This window comes from Ovis aries, chromosome 4, assembly GCF_016772045.2.
Source record: "Ovis aries strain OAR_USU_Benz2616 breed Rambouillet chromosome 4, ARS-UI_Ramb_v3.0, whole genome shotgun sequence".
NCBI classification, from domain to species: Eukaryota; Metazoa; Chordata; class Mammalia; order Artiodactyla; family Bovidae; genus Ovis; species Ovis aries.
The window spans coordinates 62430246-62451803 of NC_056057.1; the positions used below are offsets into that span (position 1 = coordinate 62430246).

A 21558-nucleotide genomic window follows, 5' to 3' on the forward strand; every position below is an offset into this window, starting at 1 on the left:
TCTCTTTCACATCAATTCAGCAGACCGTTACTGAATTGTGCTTGATGTTACAGAAACATCTCTCTGAACAATTTCCTACCTTCATGAAGCTTACATTCTAAGAGAAAACATGTTCAACAGGTACATATAAATGCAAGTGAGATGTGTATTGTGAAAGGTGATGTCCCTCTGAAGAAGGGGAATCAAACTGTGAGCCGGAGGTCAAAACAGTCTGGCAGGCAGAACAGGCAGGAAGACCAAGTGAGCCAGACAGCACCAGTGACAACAGGGAGGGGAACCACTGCACAACAGCCTTGCCTGAGGAAACAAGAGTTTAGGATGGTTGTAGCTACAGTCCATGGGGTCACGAAGTCAGATACCACCGAGCACAGCACAGCCTTTCTCAACAAGAGTTACCAGGAGAATTAATCCTTAAGGCCCTGGCATTAATGTAATGAATTAGCATCTCTCCTATGCCTACAGAATGGCATGGTTAAGAATCACTTTTGGGAGAAAAAAAATCTCTTACGGGAAAACTGAGAACAGTTTCTCTCAAATAATTGTCTGTGTTCTACGGTTCTGATAAGGAACTCCAGCTGAGAAAGTCATTTTAACTGACTTTCAATTTTCTTTTCAGACGAGGAACAGTTAGCTTCACTGTACAAAAATGTTATGAATGCTATAATTAAGCACCTAATCTTTGGAACCATTTCAAATAGTTCACTCACTCCCAATTAAGGAAAAGATGTCAAAGCTGTTGATTCCAACTGCAACCGGTCTAACTTCTCAAAATATAAAACCACACACACTAAATCACATATATTTCTGAGCTGCACTCTAAAATGAAAAGTTTCTTTTAAATAAAATTTCTTTCAACTGAGATTTGTACCAGTTCAGAATAACATTTTTAAGTAAAATGAAGTACAATTTTCAGCCAACTTTCAAAATGCTTTGCTCTTGTCAGTTACTTAGAAACATAAAACCATTGAGAACAGGAAGGGCTAATATTTTAAGGAATCTTAAGTTGTAACATAATATTTCCTTTTTAATTTCAATGTAAGTGAAAAATACATGGTGAACCACCAGCTCTATTCCCTAAAGCTAATACAAAAATGTGCTCAGGATTTTTCTGTTAGAATATTTAAGGTTAACAAATTGATATGTATCCCTGAGATGATTGAGAATTTGGAAACAAATACTGTTGTGTTTGAATACAAGTAAACTCTAATTGCTAAAATTTTTAATATCTTAGACTTAACAGAATTGTAACTACATATCAAAAAAAAAAAAAAAGAGTATTAATACTCTCCACTCAAGCTTTTCAAGCTAGTGTAGAGAAATTTTTAGGCCCACTTTGCAACAACTCAAAAAGTAACAGTTTGACATTTGCACAACACCCTAAAAAAAGAGGAACTGTTCTTGAAGAAAAGGTAGTGGACAACTGGCCACACGAAATTCCCGAGTGTGTCAACGTACATTCGCAACAAAAGTCAAAGCTAGACAAATAATCGACACAGTAATGATGTAATTAATTCATATTTAATTTCCAAAGAACAAAAGATGAGTTAAGTCCTGCCTGCTATAATGTTATGCCCCATGAAAGTGAAAGAAAGTGAAGTTGCTCAGTCGTGTCCGACTCTTTGCGACCCCATGGACTGTAGCCTACCAGGCTCCTCTGTCCATGGGATTTTCCAGGCAATAGTCCTAGAGTGGATTGCCATTTCCTACTCCAGGGGCTCTTCCCAACCCAGGGATCGAACCCGGGTCTCCCGCATTGTAGACAGACACTTTACCATCTGAGCCACCAGGGAAGTCACTACCCAAAACAGGTTTCTTTTTTTTTTTTTTTTTTTAATCGTGGGCTGTAACTTTTGACTTGAACATATTCGGCTACCAATTTTCCTTTCAATTAGTGTCAACCTCAGGTATGAATCTTCTTTGCTAGTTCGGTAAGCAATAGAAACTGAAGAGAACTATTGACTTAATAGGCACGGATGCCCGGTCTCAGGCAGCGGCTTACATTTTGCTGTCATTTCGTCCACTGCATTCTTAAAGGTATGGAGTGGAGAAGGGAATGGCAACCCACTCCGGTATTCTTGCCTGGAAAATTCCATGGACAGAGCACGGGGTCGCATAGAGTCGGACACAAATGAGAAACTATTAAATGCACGGCTCCTCTGCGAGTCACACGAACCCCGCAAACCGCATTCCATTCCATTTCCAGGCGGCGGCTGCACACACAGCACTGAGTCACTTGGCCACCCGACTCCACCCTGCAATATCCCGGCTTTTACTTCCAAAGGGCTCTGTTTCGTCAGGCCCCCACCGCACCCTTGGAAGACCCAGGGGTCCACTGCAGAGGGATGCGCAATAACCGGGCCTGACAGGAGGTCTTTTCACTACTGCTACTGAGGACAGACTCAAAACTTTCCCCGCAGATCTTCCTCTGCAGGATAACCAAGGCAACCGCGGACGAACTACAGCCACAGAGAAGAGGGAACCCGCCGCACCCTCCCAGTTCCAAGCCGGACCCTCGCACGCCCACTCTGCGCACGCGCGCGCACGCGCTCTCCGGCCACTGGGCCGGGAGGTTGACAGAGGTAGGAAGGGAGGGTGGGGGGCGGGAGCCGTCATGGCTGGCTCTGCCCGTAAGTTTTCTCACCTCGGTAAACGGGTCCATCGCCCCGGATTTCGCGTGTCGATTACGAGACGGCCAAAACGGTGGTTCAAATTCAGAAAAAGAAAAGTGAGTGCCGGCTCAGTGTGTCACTTGAAGAAAACAAGAAGGTGGTGGGGAACTCGCCCAAGCTCCACTCCTCTTCCCCACTGCCTCCGAAGTCCGACTCGGCCTGCAGCGGCGGTTCAAATTTGAATTTCAGCGCCCGGACCCGCGCGCATGCGCACGGGCGGGGCGTGGGGCAGGGCACGCCTCTCCTGGCCCTGGCGCTAGATCACGTGACCTCGCCGGGGCTGGGAGGTTCCCAAGGGTGCCTTTGCCTGCTTAGTGACAGCCTGGCCCGGGCGGCGGGGATGCAGCGGTAGGTGCGGCTCTCCAGTGCATCAACTGCCTCCTGGCTCAAAGCCCCACCCCCAACGCTCGAAACACCCCACCCTGTTTAAGCAGATCCCTTCACACTCCTGTGCCTGGGCGTTCCTGCTTTCCTTCATTCCTAAATCTAGGATTAAGGGCCCTTCTGTTTGGAATCCCACTGGACCTTTGAACTTACATAGCTTTATGTTCATATGCTCGCCAGCTCCTGCTTCACTCCAAGGTGCACTCAGTCTTGGCCTTCTTGAGGCGCAGGTCTGGTGAGCCCCCAGACACTTGTGGCTAACGACCAGTGAGCCGCCTTGGGCACTGACCTTTATCACTGGGAAAATAAGGTTAACTTTAACAGACCTGTTAATGCTTATACACAAAACTCCTGTCGGCTCTTCTTATTTTAACCACATCAAACTGCATGCAAAGTTAGAGCTGAGAGGCTACCCACTTTAATCCTTTATTTTACAGGTAAGAGAAGGGAGACCCTAACACTTTAAGTAACTGGTCCTGGAGAAATGAAAATCCCATTCTGGGCTCAGTCGACTTTCCACCACTGGATCATAGCTAGGTCTCATGACTATTCTTTATTGCGAACTGAAAAATACATTTTATAGTTACTGTATCAGATTCATACCTTATTTAACAAGTCTGTATTAGGGCTTGTTATAAAGACAACAAACAGGTTGTGACCTGTTCATCTGTAACACTGGGTAGATTTCTGAATGGCTGCCCAACAGTTGAACAGGCCAAAACCATTACTCCCAAGTAAGAATTTCAGTATATTTAATAAGGTTTCTATCTCAGCAGTCAGTGACCATTACAAAAAGTATTTCACTAGTAATATCTGTAATTTGAATTGTGGTACTGTATGTAGTAATGGGAGAAGGAAATGGCAACCCACTCCAGTACTCTTGCCTGGAGAATCCCATGGACAGAGAAGCCTGGTGGGCTACAATCCATGGGGTCGCAGAGTCAGACACAACTGAGCGACTTTATGTAGTAATGGAAAGAATTCTGAGTGTGAGATGAGAATAAATTCCTTGGGGCCTTGACTCCCCCAGGACTATGTGACCCTAGGCTTTAGGCAAACCATTTAACTCATTATCTTTTAAACCTTTTTGGGAATCATAGACTCCTTTGAAAATACAATTAAAGCTTTAAAATGCCCTTTCAGTCATAAGCATTTTAAGATATGATTCCATGAAATTCATGGTCACTGGTTAAGAACCTCCAATTTAGCCTCTTTGGATTTTGGTTTTCTTATCTGTAAAACCGAAATAATCAGCTGCCCTGCCTTTCACAGAGTTGTTAGGCAGATCAGGTGAAAATCTGAGAGCAATTCAAAAGTATTGTGTAATAAGGTCCTACCCAAGTGTTTTGAAATATTAATATCTCACTCAAAAATCTTGGCTTTCCTGATAGCTCAGTTGGTAAAGAATCTGCCTGCAATGCAGGAAACCCTGGTTCGATTCCTGGGTCGGGAAGATCCCCTGGAGAAGGGATAGGCTACCCACTCCAGTATTTTGGCTTGGAGAATTCCATGGACTAGTCCATGGGGTCGCAAAGAGTTGGACCCAACTGAGTGACTTTCACTTGCTTGGAGAATTCCATGGACTATACAGTCCATGGGGTTGCAAAGAGCTGGACGCAACTGAGTGACTTTAACTTTCTTTTCAACTCAAAAATGTTAATCGTTCATTTGTGTCTGACTCTTTGCAACCGTATGGACTGTAGCCCTCCAGGCTCCTCTGTCCATGGGAGTCTCCAGGTAAGAATTCCTAAGTGGGTAGCCACTCCCTTCTACAGGGGATCTTCCTGACCCAGGGATGGAATGCAGGTCTCCTGCATTGCAGGTGGATTTTTTTTTCCATTTGAGCCACTATGGAAGCCCATGCTAGCTATGAACCAAAGAGAAAAGATGCTTGAATTTTTTTTCAAATGCTGGACAAGAAAATGTGGGTATATTAGGATTGGATGTTCAGGAGGAACTTTACACAGCATTGGAAAATGAGTCATTAGAAACTTATGAAGCCCTGTGCCTTCCAGCTTTGACCTCTATAAGCCTTAGATTCTTTATGCCTGTGTGCCTGCATGCTCAGTCGTGTCCAGCTCTGCAAACTCATGAGCCCATGGGGCTCCTTTGTCCATGGAATTTTCCAGGCAACTGGAGTGTGTTGCCATTTTCTTCTCTAGGGGTTCTTGCCAACCCAAGGTTGGAACTCGCATCTCCTGCGTTGCAGGCAGATTCTTTACCACTGAGCCACCAGGTAAGCCCCTTAGATTCTTTATAACTGGATTCTGATAAAGACTAAACAAGATAAATAGAACATGTAGCGCAATATAACTACTCAGAATATTTAGTTTATGTTTATTCACAATCTCTCTGTCTTTACCCTGATAATGACGATAATAGCAACCACTCTATAAAGCTGAAGTTTGTTAAACCCCTATTCTGTGCCAGAAGCTGTGCTAGAGACTGAAGTCTCAGTTCATTTCAGTCCCTCAGTCATGTCCCACTCTTTGCAACCCCACGGACTGCAGCACATCAGGCTTCCCTGTCCATCACCAACTCCCGGAGCTTACTCAAACTCATGTCCATCAAATCAGTGATGCTATCCAACCATCTCATTTTCTGTCCTCCCCTGCTCCTCCCACCTTCAATCTTTCCCAGCATCAGGGTCTTTTCCAGTGAGTCAGTTCTTCGCATCAGGTGGCCAAAGTATTGGAGTTTCAGCTTCAGCATGAGTCCTTCCAATGAATATTCAGGATTGAGTTCCTTTAGGATCAACTGGTCAGATCTCCTAACAGGTCTCCCTATTTCCCTTCTTACCCCCTGATAGTTAGAACTACCTTTCTTCTTTAAAAGCTGTGCTATAAAATATTTCCAGTGTAACAAAAAATTAGTGAATAGAACAGATAACCATGTACCTACCACCTAGCTTAAAAACCTTTGTAATTAAAGTCTCCTATGTATTCCTCCTTCGTGTCATTTACCTTCCACTCCCCAGGGGTTAAACTATCCTGATTTTCATGTTTATCATTGCTGTGAAATGTATGTACTTTTATTACATTTATATATATATCAATATATAGTGTTTTATATAAATTTTTTTACTGTAAGTAAAATTTCTGCAATTGGTTTCTTTTCCGAATATTTTCTTTATGAGATATATCCTCACTAACAGATATAGCTGCATTTTATTCACTATCACTGCGATAATTCTACTTTATTAATATACTTGTAATTTATATATCCATTATCCTGTTAGTGGATGTTTAGCTCATTTCCAGTTTTTCATTCCAAAGACCCCATGATGCCATGAATTTTTTTATGTCTCCTTATGTCTCCATGCAAAACTTTCTTTAGAGTAATATACTAAAAAATTAGAGGATCATTTCAAAAAATATATTTCAGTATTCAGTTCAGTTCAGTCGCTCAGTCGTGTCAGACTCTTTGCGACCCCATGAATCACAGCACGCCAGGCCTCCCTGTCCATCACCAACTCCCGGAGTTCACTCAGACTCAGGTCCATCGAGTCCATGATGCCATCCAGCCATCTCATCCTCTCTCTCCCCCTTCTCCTCCTGCCCCCAATCCCTCCCAGCATCAGAGTCTTTTCCAATGAGTCAACTCTTCGCATGAGGTGGCCAGAGTACTGGAGTTTCAGCTTTAGCATCATTCCTTCCAAAGAAATCCCAGGGCTGATCTCCTTCAGAATGGACTGGTTGGATCTCCTTGCAGTCCAAGGGACTCTCAAGAGTCTTCTCCAACACCACAGTTCAAATGCATCAATTCTTCAGCACTCAGCCTTCTTCACAGTCCAACTCTCACATCAATACATGACCACTGGAAAACCATAGCCTTGACTAGATGGACCTTAGTTGGCAAAGTAATATCTCTGCTTTTGAATATGCTATCTAGGTTGGTCATAACTTTTCTTCCAAGAAGTAAGCGTCTTTTAATTTCATGGCTGCAGTCACCATCAATTGCCCTTCAAAATGATTGTAACAATTTATATTCTAATCACCTTTCTATTAGTATGTCTGCTACTGTAGTCCCTCCTTAGTACTTGGATGCTTTTTAGTTTCTATCATTCTTATTTGTATACATGACTCCCGTTACTAATGAAAATGAACATTATTTTGTGTGTTTATTGGCCTTTCAGTTTTCCTTTTCTGTGAATTTCAAATTCATATTCTTTGCTCATTTTTCTGTGTGGTTGCTTTTTCTTATTGATTCAAAGCGCTTTGTTGTTTACTATTTTTATAGGAAAATAACTCTTCCTGGTTTTTTGGCTGGAAAATATCTTTTCCTAGTTTAAGGTTTGTCTTTTCATTTTAGGATGTGTTGGATGTACAGAAATGTTTACTACTAATGTAATTAAATACATGTATATTTTCAAATAGGGTTTGTACTTTTCGTGTCTCAAGAAATCCTTCCCTACCCTGAGGTTGTAAATCTGTTCTCCCATATTTTCTTCTAAAAAGTGTGGGTTTTTTTTTTAATGGTTCTGTCTTTAAATTATCTGAATTGATCTTGTTTTTTATCTGGAAAACCAAATGTCTTAGCAGCATTTATTTAGTTGTCCGTTCTTTCCCCATTGACCTGTAATGCCACTTTTGTAGTATACCTGTACATGTAGGTCTGTTTAGAAGCTCTTTATTCTATTCTACTGGTCTATTTGTCTAGTCCTCTTCCAATATCAAACTGTTTTCATTATGTAATCTTACATACCACATCTTTGTGACATCAAACCATTTTATTAGTGCACATGGATATATCGTCATTAATTTAAGCCTACTTTAACATCTTCCAAAAATATATATAATGTCCATAAAGATCTTTATACTTTTTAATATATTCACATGCATCCTTGTAGTTATTGTTTTTTAAATTATACATTTTTAATTATACTTTATCTATTATTAGTATATAAGAACATGATTATTACAAACCTACTGAACTATCATATTTTAGTAATTTATCCAAAGGGTAGGAGCTTTTAAAATTGCAAATTATACAGTATCAATTTCTTGTGTAGAGCCAGTTTATGTATTCTCTTGCGAGTAGGATAATATGCAAATTCTTTATCATACCTACAGGGCCCTACATGATCTGGGACTAACCTTCCTCTCCTAGTATCCTGCTGCTGCTGCTGCTAACCTGCTTTAGTCGTGTCCAACTCTGTGCGACCCCATAGATGGCAGCCCACCAGGCTCCCCCGTCCCTGGGATTCTCCAGGCGAGAACACTGGAGTGGGTTGCCATGCCTTCCTCCAGGGCATCTTCATGACCCAGGGATCGAACACACATCCCTTATGTCTTCTGCATTGGCAGGCAGGTTCTTTACCACTAGCATCCCCTGGGGAGGCCCAAATATCACAATTATTATAGAGTTGCTAAGTTGTGTCCAACTCTTTACAACCCATGGACTTGCATGCCAGGCTTCCCTGTCCATCACTATCTCCCAGAGTTGTTCAGACTCATGTCCATTAAGTCAGTGATGCCATCCAAACATCTCATCCTCTGTCATCCCCTTCTCCTCCTGCCTTCAATCTTTCTCAGCATCAGGGTCTTTTCCAGTGAGTCAACTCTTCACACCAGGTGGCCAGAGTATTGGAGCTTTAGCTTCAGCATCAGTTCTTCAATGAATATTCTGGTTTGATTTCCTTTAGGATTGATCTCCTTGTTCTCCAAGGGACTCTCAAGAGTATTCTCCAGCACTACAGTTCAAAAACATCAGTTCTTCAGCACTCAGCCTTCTTTATGGTCCATCTCTTAGGTCCATACAGGACTACTAGAAAAACCACAGCTTTGACTATATGGACCTTTGTCGGGCAAGTGATGGCTCTGCTTTTCAATACGCTGTGTAGGTTTTTCATAGCTTTCCTTCCAAGGAGCAAGCATCTTTTAATTTCATGGCTGCAGTCATTGTCCGCAGTGATTTTGGAGCCCAAGAAAATAAAGTCTGTCACTGTTTCCACTATTTCCCCATCTATTTGCCATGAAGTGATGGGACCAGATGCCATGGCCTTAGTTTTCTGAATGTTGAGTTTTAAGCCAACTTTTTCACTTTCCTCTTTCACCTTCATCAAGAGACTCTTTAGTTCCTCCTTGCTTTATGCCATTAGGGTGGTATCATCTGCATATCTGAGGTTATTGATATTTCTCCTGCCACCTTGACTCCAACTTGTGATTCATTCAGCCTGGCGTGTACATCATGTGAAAATATCACAATACTTTACTTTTTTTCCACTAATCTCTAGCCTCATAAGCCTTTCTTCTAGTCATAAAAATATGCCAAAATTTTTCTTGCATCAAGAACTTTCCACCCCCTGGACATTCCTAGATCTGCCCATGCCTTCTCCTTGTTAATCGGGTCTAAGCTTAAATGTGCTCCTTCCTCAAAGAAGACTTCCCTGATCAGGTGACCGCACCACTTCTCTTTGCCCCCAAGCCACTTTCTATCCTATTATTCTGATGTGTTTTCTTCATTGCACTTACCACTTATATGGGGGTAATTTTGTGTTAAGTTTAACCATCTCCTTTTTCTGCTAGAGTGGAACCAATGGAATGGCAGGGACTTGTGTTTATAGCTATTACCTAGCACATGAGTTCAATAGATATTTGTTAAATGAATGCATGTAAGATAACTAGTATTCCATTTTTAGAGATGGGGGAAACTGAAATACAAAGAGGCTTTTGGTTTAAGACTATCACCTAAAAATTTGAACCAGATCTGCCTGACTTCAAATCCTGCTTATGATCTTGACATTTCAGTTAATTTGTTTATTTTCATCACAAAAGACAAAATAATAATGTAAATGTGCTCTTGAGCTATATATATAGTGCTGAATAAATCACAACCTTAAAATTGCTTTCTTAAAAAAAATTTTTTAATTGCTAAATTAGGAAAGAAAATACATGTTATGTTCACATGATTATTAGTAGTTAGACTATACAGTTTGCCGTAATCACATTAATACTCTGAAAGTCATCAAAAGTGTTTCTCTAATTATTTAAATAAAAGCCATAATCTTCCAAGTTATTTAGATAAAGACTACAGCTTATTATATTAATTTAAATATGGAATCAATGCTCCGAAGCAAAGATGACTAAAAATTAAATGTTGCCCTAGTAAATTAATATTTGCTCCTTCAAAGATCCTGTTTTTTTTTCAACAAAGGAAATAGTGATCATTTTTTCACAGATAAAATTAATGGAGGGCAGAAAAACAGAAAAAGTCGAAAGCATTTACCTCAGTAAGGACACTCCTTATGCTATGTATATTCAGCTAATTTTTGAAAGTACTTTCATACACATTCTCATTTCATTCACAAAATAATACAATGAAATAAATATTCTTATTTTTACAGGCATCAAAAAGGCCAAGATCTAACCATAAAGCAATGGCAAGAAGGATTAAGGTCAAGATCTCTACTTCAGGTTATCTGGCTGAAGGGCCACTTCTTTTACACATTTATTATAATGAAATAAGAATCATCAAGTGAGGCCATACACATGTTTACTAAATGGGATAGTTTATTTCTTATAGTATCTGCTATTAATGGACATTAGTATCATATTTTAAGGGTTTAAACAGTTTTAAGGGTTCTTAACATCAGATGTTTTTCTCTTCTAATGTAAGCAATGAAACTGTTTCATATTCCAAATTGAGGGAAAACAGATTGTGTGTTTTCTAACATACTGTATTGTTTCCAAAAGTCAATCCAACTATAGTCATGTTCCCTTTATCCAATCAACTTTTCTCAAAATTTATAGCTTTCATCTCCTTTTTACTTTCTCAAGTGGTTTATAAGGGCATTAAGGGAATCATTCCTTTCTTTAAAAGGGCCATAGTAAATCCTTTCATAAAGAGGAATTCTTTTATGTACTTGCTGCTGCTGCTGCTAAGTCGCTTCAGTCGTGTCCGACTCTGTGCGACCCCATAGACGGCAGCCCACCAGGCTCCCCCATCCCTGGGATTCTCCAGGCAAGAACACTGGAGTGGGTTGCCATTTCCTTCTCCAATGCATGAAAGTGAAAAGTCAAAGTGAAGTCACTCAGTCGTGTCCAACTCTTAGCAACCCCATGGACCGCAGCCCACCAGGCTCCTCCGTCCATGGGATTTTCCAGGCAAGAGTACTGGAGTGGGGTGCCATTGCCTTCTCCGCTTTTATGTACTTACTGCACTATAATTTATATATTGCTACCTTTACTTTTCCATACCTAGATTTCTCAAAGCTATAATCACAGAACCTATTTTTTAATAAAAAAAATTTTTTTTCCACATTGCACCTTGTGGGATCTTAGTTTCCCAGCCAGGGACTGAGCCTGGACCCTGTTCAGTGAAAGCTTGGAGTCCTAAACATTGGACCACCATTAAGTCCCTATTTTTAAAATTTTTAGCAATCCCATATAAAAGAAAAGTGGGCCTCCCAGGTGGCATTAGTGGTAAAGAACCCACCTGCCAATGCAAGAGACATAAAAGAGGCGGGTTCCATCTCTGGGTCGGGAAGATCCCCTGGAGGAGGGCATGGCAACCCACTCCAGTATTATTGCCTGGAGAATCCCATGAACAGAGGAGCCTGGCAGGCTACAGTCTATAGAGTTCCAAAGAGTGGAACATGCATATAAAAGTAGCTCTTAAATATTAAAGAATAACAGAAGTCCATGTTTCTTAAACATCAAACTCTTTTTATGGAATCTCAAAAATAAAATATTCTTAAATTTGAAACAAGAAGGTTCGTTGTACTCCACTGATGTCTATCATGAACTTCTTTACTTTCCAAACACTTCAACAATGTCTCTTCACATAATCCTTCCAAACGTTGCTTGGTTCTTCTCCTCAGCCGTTAACCCTTCCAAATGTTAGGGTTCCTGACATTCACTTTCATTCTCATCTCCCCTGCTTCTCACATCTTTCTCAGCACCATTCATGACTGGCAGGTACTGAGCCCTCAAGAAATGTTTGCTGATAATTTCTCTGCGAACACAGCCTCCTAAACTCTGATCTCATCATTCCACAAACCTTCCACCTCTGCTGACCTCCTCCTCTCTTCTACTTGTGCACCAGAAAGTGCTCCATCTTCATGATTTCAAATCCCCAAACTGGCCTCCTGATTGAAATATCAAATCCTTATCGCTTTTCCACTGTTCCTCTTGCCTACTAAGCCTGCAAGCCCCCTCTAACCCTAAGCTTCAGTTCATGTTCCTCTTCCAACTCTTGGTCAAATTGAAAATGTAGTTCATTTGTAGCCATGCCTATGTATTTATTAGCCCTGACTTCCTATCTTGCCCTTTTCTATGAGGCCACACACTAGGTAGTTCATCTATCCTTGAAAGGTGCCAAGCAGGCTGCATTTAATTTGCCAATATGTAACCGTCTTCTGGTGGCTCAGATGATAAAGAATCTGCCTGCAGTGCAGGAGATGTGGGTTCAATTCCTCCTTCAGGAGAAGACACATGGGAACCCACTGCAGTATTCTTGTCTGAGAAGTCCCATGGACAGGAGCCTGGCAGGCTACAGTCCATGGGGTCACAAAGAGTCAGACACAACTTAGCAGCTAAAGAACAAAAACTTACACACACACACACACACACACACACACACACACACACATAGCTATAGTTACATAGTTATATGTAAATTTCTCTGTGTGTGTGTCTGTGTGCAGAGTCCCTGATTTATGATGGTTCTGCTTACGATAATTGGATTTTATAATAATGCAAAAGCAACTTGCTTTCGGTAGAAACAGTACTTGGGATTTTGATCTTTTTCTTGGACTACCAGTAAGCAGTACAATGCTTTCTCATAATGCTGTACAGTTGCACCAAGATGCCATTCCATCAGCCGTGTGATCTGAAGGATAAACAATCAATACCCATACAACCGTTCTGGTTTTCATTTCCAGTGCAGTACTCAATAAATTACATGCAATATTCATCATTTTATTATATAATAGGCCTCATGTTAGATAATTTTGCCCAACTGTAGCCTAATATAATTGTTCAGAGCAGGAACTTCCAGGCTAGGCTAGGCAATAAGGTAGGTTAGGTACATCAAATGCATTTTTGACTTAGGTTGTGTTTATTGGGACATAACCCCATCATAAGCTGAGGAAGATCTATGTGTGTGATGTGTGTGTGTGAATAACTCTGTTGGCTCCTTTTCCTCTGCTCCACAACTAAGTGACTGAGAACTTTAAATTCTACCCTGGTTGCTCTTGTATACCTACACACATGCCCTAGGTGATCTCATCAGTTCCACTGACTTAAAATACCTTCTATATACTGATGGTTCCCAAATTTATTTCTTTGGCATGATCTCTTCCTTGAGCTCTGAACAAGAATGTTCAACTAACTACATGAAATCTTGACTTAGACTTTTAACTAGTATATTAAACTTAACAAATCCAAAATTAAATTTCCCCACTAAACCTATTCTTTCTCCAATCTTCTCTATTTCCATAAATGGTACCACTATCTACCCAGCTGCTCAAGCCAAAATCCTAGGAGTCATCGTCAAATTCCTTCTTCCTTTCCTCCTACTCTATCCACATACCAAACCTACCTATCAACTCTGCCTCCAAGTATACCCTGGGTCTTTTACTTCTCCTCCTCTCTAGAGCTTCCATTACACTCTAAGCCACCATCACCATCACTGGACCCACTGCAAGAGTCTCCTGCCTGGTTTCCGTGCTTCCACTCTCATCCTCTTTTCTGTTGTTCTCAGAACAGTTAATGCAGTTCTTTAAAAACAAAAACACAGCTGTGTTTTAAATCCACCAGTGGCTTCTGATTACACTTAGAAAAAAGTCCAAACTCCTTTCCTTAGCCCCTGCCTACCTCTGAGATCTTTTCTCCTACCACTTTTCCCCAATTCACTGGATTCCAACCATGCTGACCTTCACGTAGCCCCAGGATCAGGATAAGATCATGCCCATCTCTGGGCTTTTGCTTTTGCAGTTCCCTCTACTATGAATGCTTGAATCCTCCCTCTAAGCGAAATGTCTGGTGGCTGACTTTTTCTTATCCTTCAAGTCAGTCAGTTCAGTTGCTCAATCGTGTCCGACTCTCTGTATCCTTCAAGTCTCAGCTCAATAGTCCCTTCCTCTGAGGCTTTTTCTGGCCCCTCCATGCTTCAGGTCACCGTCTCTAGTATACTAGCGGTGTGCAGTACTACACCTCATAGCCCCTATTTGTATTTCATGCTACATCTTTGTTTGTTGTTCAGTCGATAATCAGGTCCTGCTCTTTTGCGAGCCCATGGACTGTGGCCCACCAGGCTCTTTCGTCCATGGGATTTCCTAGGCAAGAATACTGGAGTGGGTTGCCATTTCCTTCTCCAGGGGATCTTCCTGACCCAGGGATCAAACTCATGTCTTCTGCACTGGCAGTGGAATTCTTTACAGTGAGCCCCCAAGGAAGCCCACATCATTTGTTTACATGATTGTTATTTCTCCCACGTAAGTTCCAAGAGAACTAGGACTCTATTTGATTTATTCACCACAGCATCCCTGAGGTATGTGCCCAAGGACTGCCTGATACATGTATATCATGTTTACGTATGTATGTATGAAGTACCAGTATGCATATCTTCCAGTATGCAAAATCTTTCTTGTATGTATACAGTATAAATAATTAATAAATATCTGTGGAAGGAGTATGAGTGAGTGAGTAAAGTCGCTCAGTCGTGTCCGATCTTTGCGACCCCGTGGACTGTAGCCTACCAGGCTTCTCTGTCCATGGGATTCTCCAGGCAAGAATACTGGAGTGGGTTACCATTTCCTTCTCCAGGGGATCTTCCCGACCCAGGGATCGAACCCGGGTCTCTCACATCGGAGGCAGACGCTTTAACCTCTGAGCCACCAGGGATATTAATGCACATCTTGATTTCTTCAAAATGTAATTAAGATGAACAATATTTCTGTTGTCTGATTAAAAAATATTCTTCTTCCCTTATTTATAATAAAACATCCTATCAAAAAATATCATAGTGTTTCCCAGAATTTTTGTGCTGTTCTGATTATTTTCATTGACGTGAAAAGGCAAAGGCCATTTCACAAAGCATTCTTTACTTATTCCACTTTATGCTTTTCATTCTCCTGAAAAAGACTTACTGAACACGTTCCATTCTCTCAATACAGACATCCCAAAAGCATTCAAATAGCCCTGAAAAAAAATTTTTTTAAACCTAGAGAAACCAACTTTGCCTGGATTTTTTATAACTTTTATGTATCAGGGAACATTGTTTACAGCTGTCCTGAGGCTTCTGTTAATGCTTGTTAGAATCTGGAATATTGCAACTAGAGTTCCTCTATTCTTTTATAACAGCAAACTGCAGATTAATTTCCTCAATTCATATATTTCCAAAGACATAGAATGTTATAAATTGCTTCCAAGAGAACAAGGAGGAAAATAAAAAGTATTTTCTAGAAGCTTCTTCTCATTCTTTTAAACTCTCATCTGAAATTTAAAAGTAAACAAATATTTTTAAATGTCCTGTTTTTTAGTTACTAACATAACTTCTTCTTAAGAAATTAAACTTTTTTTCAGTTTGAAGAGAAACATATGCTTGATCTGCCCTCAACAAAATGAACTTTTTCTGTAGAAAGTGAAATATTATAGTTATTTGTCTCTCCACTGGCATTAGCAATACTAGCAACCTTCTCCAGGCTTCACCATCTTATTTCTTCTTTCCTGGCTTTTATGACCCAGGTTAATGATCAAATATATTCTAAACCTTTAAAAAGGAAAATGTTGATTTTTTTCTTCAAAAAAGAAAAAACAAAATCTGATCATCTCTTACTACTGAGATGTTTCAACTGACTTTTGTCCTGAAACTCCATTGACTATGAGTAGCTTGCCATGTGGAGAAGGAAATGGCACCCTACTCTAGTACTCTTGCCTGGAAAATCCCATGGATGGAGGAGCCTGGTGGGCTGCAGTCCATGGGGTCGCTAAGAGTTGGACACAACTAAATGACTTCACTTTGACTTTTTACTTTCATGCATTGGAGAAGGAAATGGCAACCCACTCCAGTGTTCTAGCCTGGAGAATCCCAGGGACGGGGGAGCCTCGTGGGCTGCTGTCTATGGGGTCACACAGAGTCGGACACAACTGGAACAACAGCAGCAGCAGCAGCTTGCCATGTGATTCATACATGAAATATACATGTTAATAGATGAGTTAATTAAGTTACTGAAAAATAAAAATATAAGCTCTTTATTTGTAATATAAAAAACAAAATTTCTATGAAAAATATCTATTTTTCTATGATTTTTTAAATCTAGAATTTAATGGAAATGATCATTAAAGAGACTCAGAAATTGAAATGATCCACAATACAATGCTGGTACTGAACATAAAAATAAACATTAAAAAAGTGAAGTATAATGCTGCAGTAGGATAACTACAATAGCATTCTTGGCTATTAATGGAAAACAAGTTTAGTAAAACTTTAAAAAAGGGGGGAGGTGTATTCTTAGAGGTAAACAAATGATTAAAAGCAGTTTTAATAATTCTTAACTGTATTTTGCTATCAGTGCTTTGAAAATGAAGTTTATATAGAGACAAGTAGGAAGGAAAGTTTCTTAAAAAGATGGAATTGTTCATTGTTCTGGCGGATATGTAAAAACAATGCTGACTCAAAAGCAGCCAAGTGGACAGCTGCAGATGCTGTACCCATTGGAAATACTAAGCAGGCGTAGCATGAATCAATAATTAACAAAGCAGATGCACAAAGCTTGATGAGGATGAATGATGGCATGGGCGGGAATGGTAAAAGAAGCTGACAACAGTACTAGCTTTGTAAGTAATTAGATAAACTCTTTGTTTTCATGAATTTGTTAGTAAGAGTACTTCAGTGCCCAATAGTACACAAAGAATATCTTTTTTTAATGCTTTGAATTAATTGATATGTACCTCTATATATTAATAGTTTCTATCACTGAAAATGTTTATAAATCAAAATGACCCACAAGAAAAATTGGTAGGGTGAACATGGAAATGATTTTTAAAGTAAAGAAGAAATAATATTCTAAATGAACTAACTACCGGGGCATCAAGGGCTTCCCTGATAGCTCGGCTTCCCTGGTAGCTTCTGGAGAAGGGACAGGCTACCCACTCCAGTATTCTTGGGCTTCCCTGGTGGCTCAGCTGGTAAAGAATCCACCTGCAATGTGGGAGACCTGGGTTCGACCCCTAGGTTGGGAAGATCCCCTGGAAAAGGGAATAGCTACCCACTCCAGTATTCTGGCCTGGAGAATTCCATGGCCTGTATAGTCCATGGGGTTGCAAAGAGTTGCACATTTCTTAAGTTTAATGAAATGTTGAAGAGGGAGGTATACCTTTAGTGCACATCATTTTCTAACTTTTATTGTGTGTGTGTGTATACACACACATGCTAGTCAGTAAGGACAAATACATTGTGGATAAATACATTGTCTTTTAGGTACTCTAAAAGCACTAAGCCCTGTCTCTTATATATAAATAAATAGCTGTGGAATTAATAATAAATCTTAGTTTCTCCAAAATATAATGGAAGTAGACAATCTGATTATGTATGTTTTAGTAAAAACAATCAGAGTAAATTCTTTAGATGCTGAACGTATGAATTGGAAACATCTTTTAGTTTTTCTTTTTTTTTGAAAATTACAGCTCTTAAACTGCAGTGACTTGAAAAATTAGAAATTTGCAGAGGTAACATGCACTTATAGCAAACTTGGAAAGCAGGTTTCAGTTTTAGGTATATAAAGAAGTTAAGAAAGGTATGTAAGGAAGATAAGTATACAAGTTTCATTTACATAGTTTTCCCTTAGGACATATGTTGCAAGAACAACGGCTCTTCTGAATGCAAAGCATTCATTGCTCATTACTATTATCAAATGTTTAACCTGAAGATGTGTTCTTTATCCACATGCCCATTTTATATCATTTTGTTTTTCTTTGAATTATCATTGAAAATGCAAGCTTTCTATTATCTACTGATTCATTAACTTACAAATAATTTATTGAGTATATACTGTGTGCCAGACACTATTCTAGTTGCTAGAAATATAGCAGCAAGCAATCAAAAGTTACTGCACTTATGGAAATTTTGTTCTAGAGATGGAGACAGACAATAATCAAGATAAATCAGTAAAAGACATAATAAATTATATGATATTAAGTGCTAAGGAGAAAAAAATAAAGCAGAGAAAGGAGCTAGGAAATCTGAGAAAGGAATAGAAATTTAAATTGAGTGACCAGGAAAGGTCTCTGAGAAGTGACATTAAGTCCTGGGAAGTGAAGGAGCTAGTCCTGTGGAAACAAGGCCAGGGTGGGTGCTAGGGGTGGCGGAGCATTCCAGGCAGGGAAGGCCCCAAATCGCAAAGGCCATGTGGTGAAACAGTGCTTAGTATAGTTGAGGAATATTTGAGAGGCCAGAGTGTCTGGAGGAGACCAAGGAGAGGAGAATAGTGGGAGATGAGACCAAAGAGATGACAGGAGGCTAGGTCATAAAGGACCCTGGAGGCAAGAAAGGAAGACATTGAAGTACTTTTCACAGAAAACTGACATTATCTGACTCTTTAATAGAATCAATGTGGCCACTGAGTTTTGAGAATAAAGAGGGCAAGAATGGAAATACAGTGTTCAAGTCTCCTGTAAATGTGTTATCATAGTTTCATTATTTAAAAGAGAAAACAAAAACAAAAAAACTCAGACTGCCAGGTCCATAAAAAAAGAAAGAAAGAAATACGGGGTTCAGCTACAGCTATAATCCAGACAAAAGATAGTGGTGGCTTGAGCCAGAATGGTGGCAGTGGCAATAGTGAGAAGTGGCTGGATTCTGGATATATTCTGAAGATAGTATCCACAGGATTTTCTGACAGACTAGGATGTGAGGTTATACACTACCTGTGATACTCTGAAATTTCCACCCTTCCTTCTTAAATTAGTGAAAAAGGTGTAAATACTCTCCTGTTCTCTGTCATTCTTAGAGGATGATGTTTCTGACATAACTTCAACTTTCCTTTTGTTCCTAAGTTTGAAAATGCACCCCACAATTATTTTTGTGTCCTATCTCAACCTTGAGGAAAGCTAAAAGAGAAGACATGGCTCTGAAAATTGACAGTGTCAACTCTATCTCATGAATTCCTCTACTGTAAAATCCAGCCTGATTTCCCTTGTTTATGCCAAGGCTTGTCTTAGAACCTTGCACATATTAAGTCGGTTCAGTTCAGTTGCTCAGTCATGTCAGACTCTTTGTGACCCCAGGGACTGCATCATGCCAGGAATCCCTGTCCATCACCAACTGCCAGATTTACTCAAACTCATGTCCATTGAGTCAGTGATGCCATCCAACCATCTCATCCTCTGTCATCCCCTATCCTCCTATCTTCAATCTTTCCCAGCAACAGGGTCTTTTCAGATGAGTCAGTTCTTCACATCAGGTGGCCAAAGTATTGAAGTTTCAGCTTCAGCATCAGTCCTTCCAATGAATATTCAGGACTGATGTCCTTTAGGATAGACTGGTTGGATCTCCTTGCAGTCCAAGGGACTCTCAAGAGTCTTCTCCAACACCACAGTTCAAAAGCATCAATTCTTCAACAAACTCTCACATACATGACTGCTGGAAAAACCTCAGCCCTGACTAGATTAGACCTTTGCTGTCAAAGTAATATCTCTGATTTTTAATATGCTATCTATATTGGTCATAACTTTTCTCCCAAGGAGTAAGCATCTTTTAATTTCTTGGCTACAGTCATCATCTGAAGTGATTTTGGACTCCCCAAAAATAAAGTCTGTCACTGTTTCCACTGTTTCCCCATCTATTTGCCATGAAGTGATGGGACCAGATGCCAAGATCTTAGTTTTCTGAATGTTGAGCTTGAAGCCAACTTTTTCACTCTCCATTTTCACTTTCATCATGAGGCTCTTTAGTTCTTCTTCACTTTCTGTCATAAGGGTGGGGTCATCTGCATATCTGAGGTTATTGATATTTCTCCCATCAATCTTGATTCCAGCTTGTGCTTCTTCCAGCCCAGCATTTCTCATAATGTACTCTGCATAGAAGTTAAATAAGCAGGGTGACAATATACAGTCTTGACGTACTCCTTTTCCTATTTGGAACCAGTCTGTTGTTCCATGTCCAGTTCTAACTGTTGCTTCCTGACCTGCATACAGGTTTCTCAAGAGGCAGGTCAGGTGGTCTGGTATGCCCATCTCTTTTAGAATTTTCCACAGTTTATTGTGATCCACACAGTCAAAGGCTTTGCTGCTGGTGCTGCTGCTAAGTCGCTTCAGTCATGTCCGACTCTGTGTGACCTCAGAGATGGCAGCCCACCAGGCTCCCCAGTCCCTGTGATTCTCCAGGCAAGAACACTGGAGTGGGTTGCCATTTCCTTCTCCAGTGCATGAAAGTGAAAAGTGAAAGTGAAGTCGCTCAGTCGTGTCCAACTCTTCGCCACCCCATGGACTGCAGCCCACCAGGCTCCTCCATCCATGTGATTTTCCAGGCAAGAGTACTGGAGTGGGGTGCCATCGCCTTCTCCGCAAAGGCTTTGGCATAGTCAAGAAAGCAGAAATATATGTTTTTCTGGAACTCTCTTGCTTTTTCCATGATCCAGCGGATGTTGGCAATTTGATCTCTGGTTCCTCTGCCTTTTCTAAAACCAGCTTGAACATCTGGAATTTCAAGGTTCATGTATTGCTGAAGCCTGACTTGGAGAATTTTGAGCATTACTTTACTAGTGTGTGAGATGAGGGCAATTGTGCGGTAGTTTGAGCATTCCTTGGCATTGCCTTTCTTTGGGATTGGAATGAAAACTGACCTTTTCCAGTCCTGTGGCCACTGCTGAGTTTTCCAAAGTTGCTGGCATGCATCATCTTTTAGGATTTGAAATGGCTCAACTGGAATTCCACCCCCTCCAGTAGCTTTGTTCATAATGATGCTTCCTAAGGCCCACTTTAATTCACATTCCAGGATGTCTGGCTCTAGGTGAATGATCACACCATCGTAATTATAAGGGTCGTGAAGATCTTTTTTTGTTCAGTTCTTCTGTGTATTCTTGCCACCTCTGCTTAATATCTTCTGCTTCTTTTAGGTCCATACCATTTCTGTCCTTTATTGAGCCCATCTTTACATGAAATGTACCCTTGGTATCTCTAATTTTCTTGAAGAGATCTCTAGTCTTTCCCATTCTGTTCTCTTCCTCTATTTCTTTGCATTGATCACTGAGGAAGGCTTTCTTATCTCTCCTTGCTATTCTTTGGAACTGTGCATTCAGATACTTATATCTTTCCTTTTCTCCTTTGCTTTTCGCTTCTCTTCTTTTCATAGCTATTTGTAAGGCCTCCTCAGACAGCCATTTTGCTTTTTTGCATTTATTTTTCTTGGGGATGGTCTTGATTCCTGTCTCCTGTACAATGTCACAGACCTCTGTCCATAGTTCATCAGGCTGTCTATCAGATCTAGTCCCTTTAATCTATTTCTCACTTCCACTGTGTAGTCATAAGGGATTTGATTTAGGTCATACCTGAATGGTCTAGTG

General features: G+C 40.4%; 2 protein-coding genes across 9 annotated transcripts in view; one reads left to right on the forward strand and one right to left on the reverse strand.

The window, feature by feature from the left end:
* ANLN (anillin, actin binding protein) overlaps positions 1–2849 on the reverse strand; it is a 53901-nt gene extending 51052 nt beyond the window's left edge. For all 8 annotated transcript variants that reach the window (XM_042248599.2, XM_060415019.1, XM_060415021.1 and 5 more), the window contains exon 1: positions 2642–2849. In XM_042248599.2, coding sequence (XP_042104533.1) covers positions 2642–2659 — 18 coding nt within the window. In that variant the 5' untranslated portion in view covers positions 2660–2849. The remainder of the gene's footprint in view (positions 1–2641) is intronic.
* The window catches only part of MATCAP2 (microtubule associated tyrosine carboxypeptidase 2), a 79947-nt gene continuing 60755 nt past the window's right edge, over positions 2367–21558 (forward strand). Inside the window, exon 1 of the mRNA XM_042248601.2 lies at positions 2367–2579. The gene's annotated coding sequence lies outside the window, so the exon portion shown is untranslated. The remainder of the gene's footprint in view (positions 2580–21558) is intronic.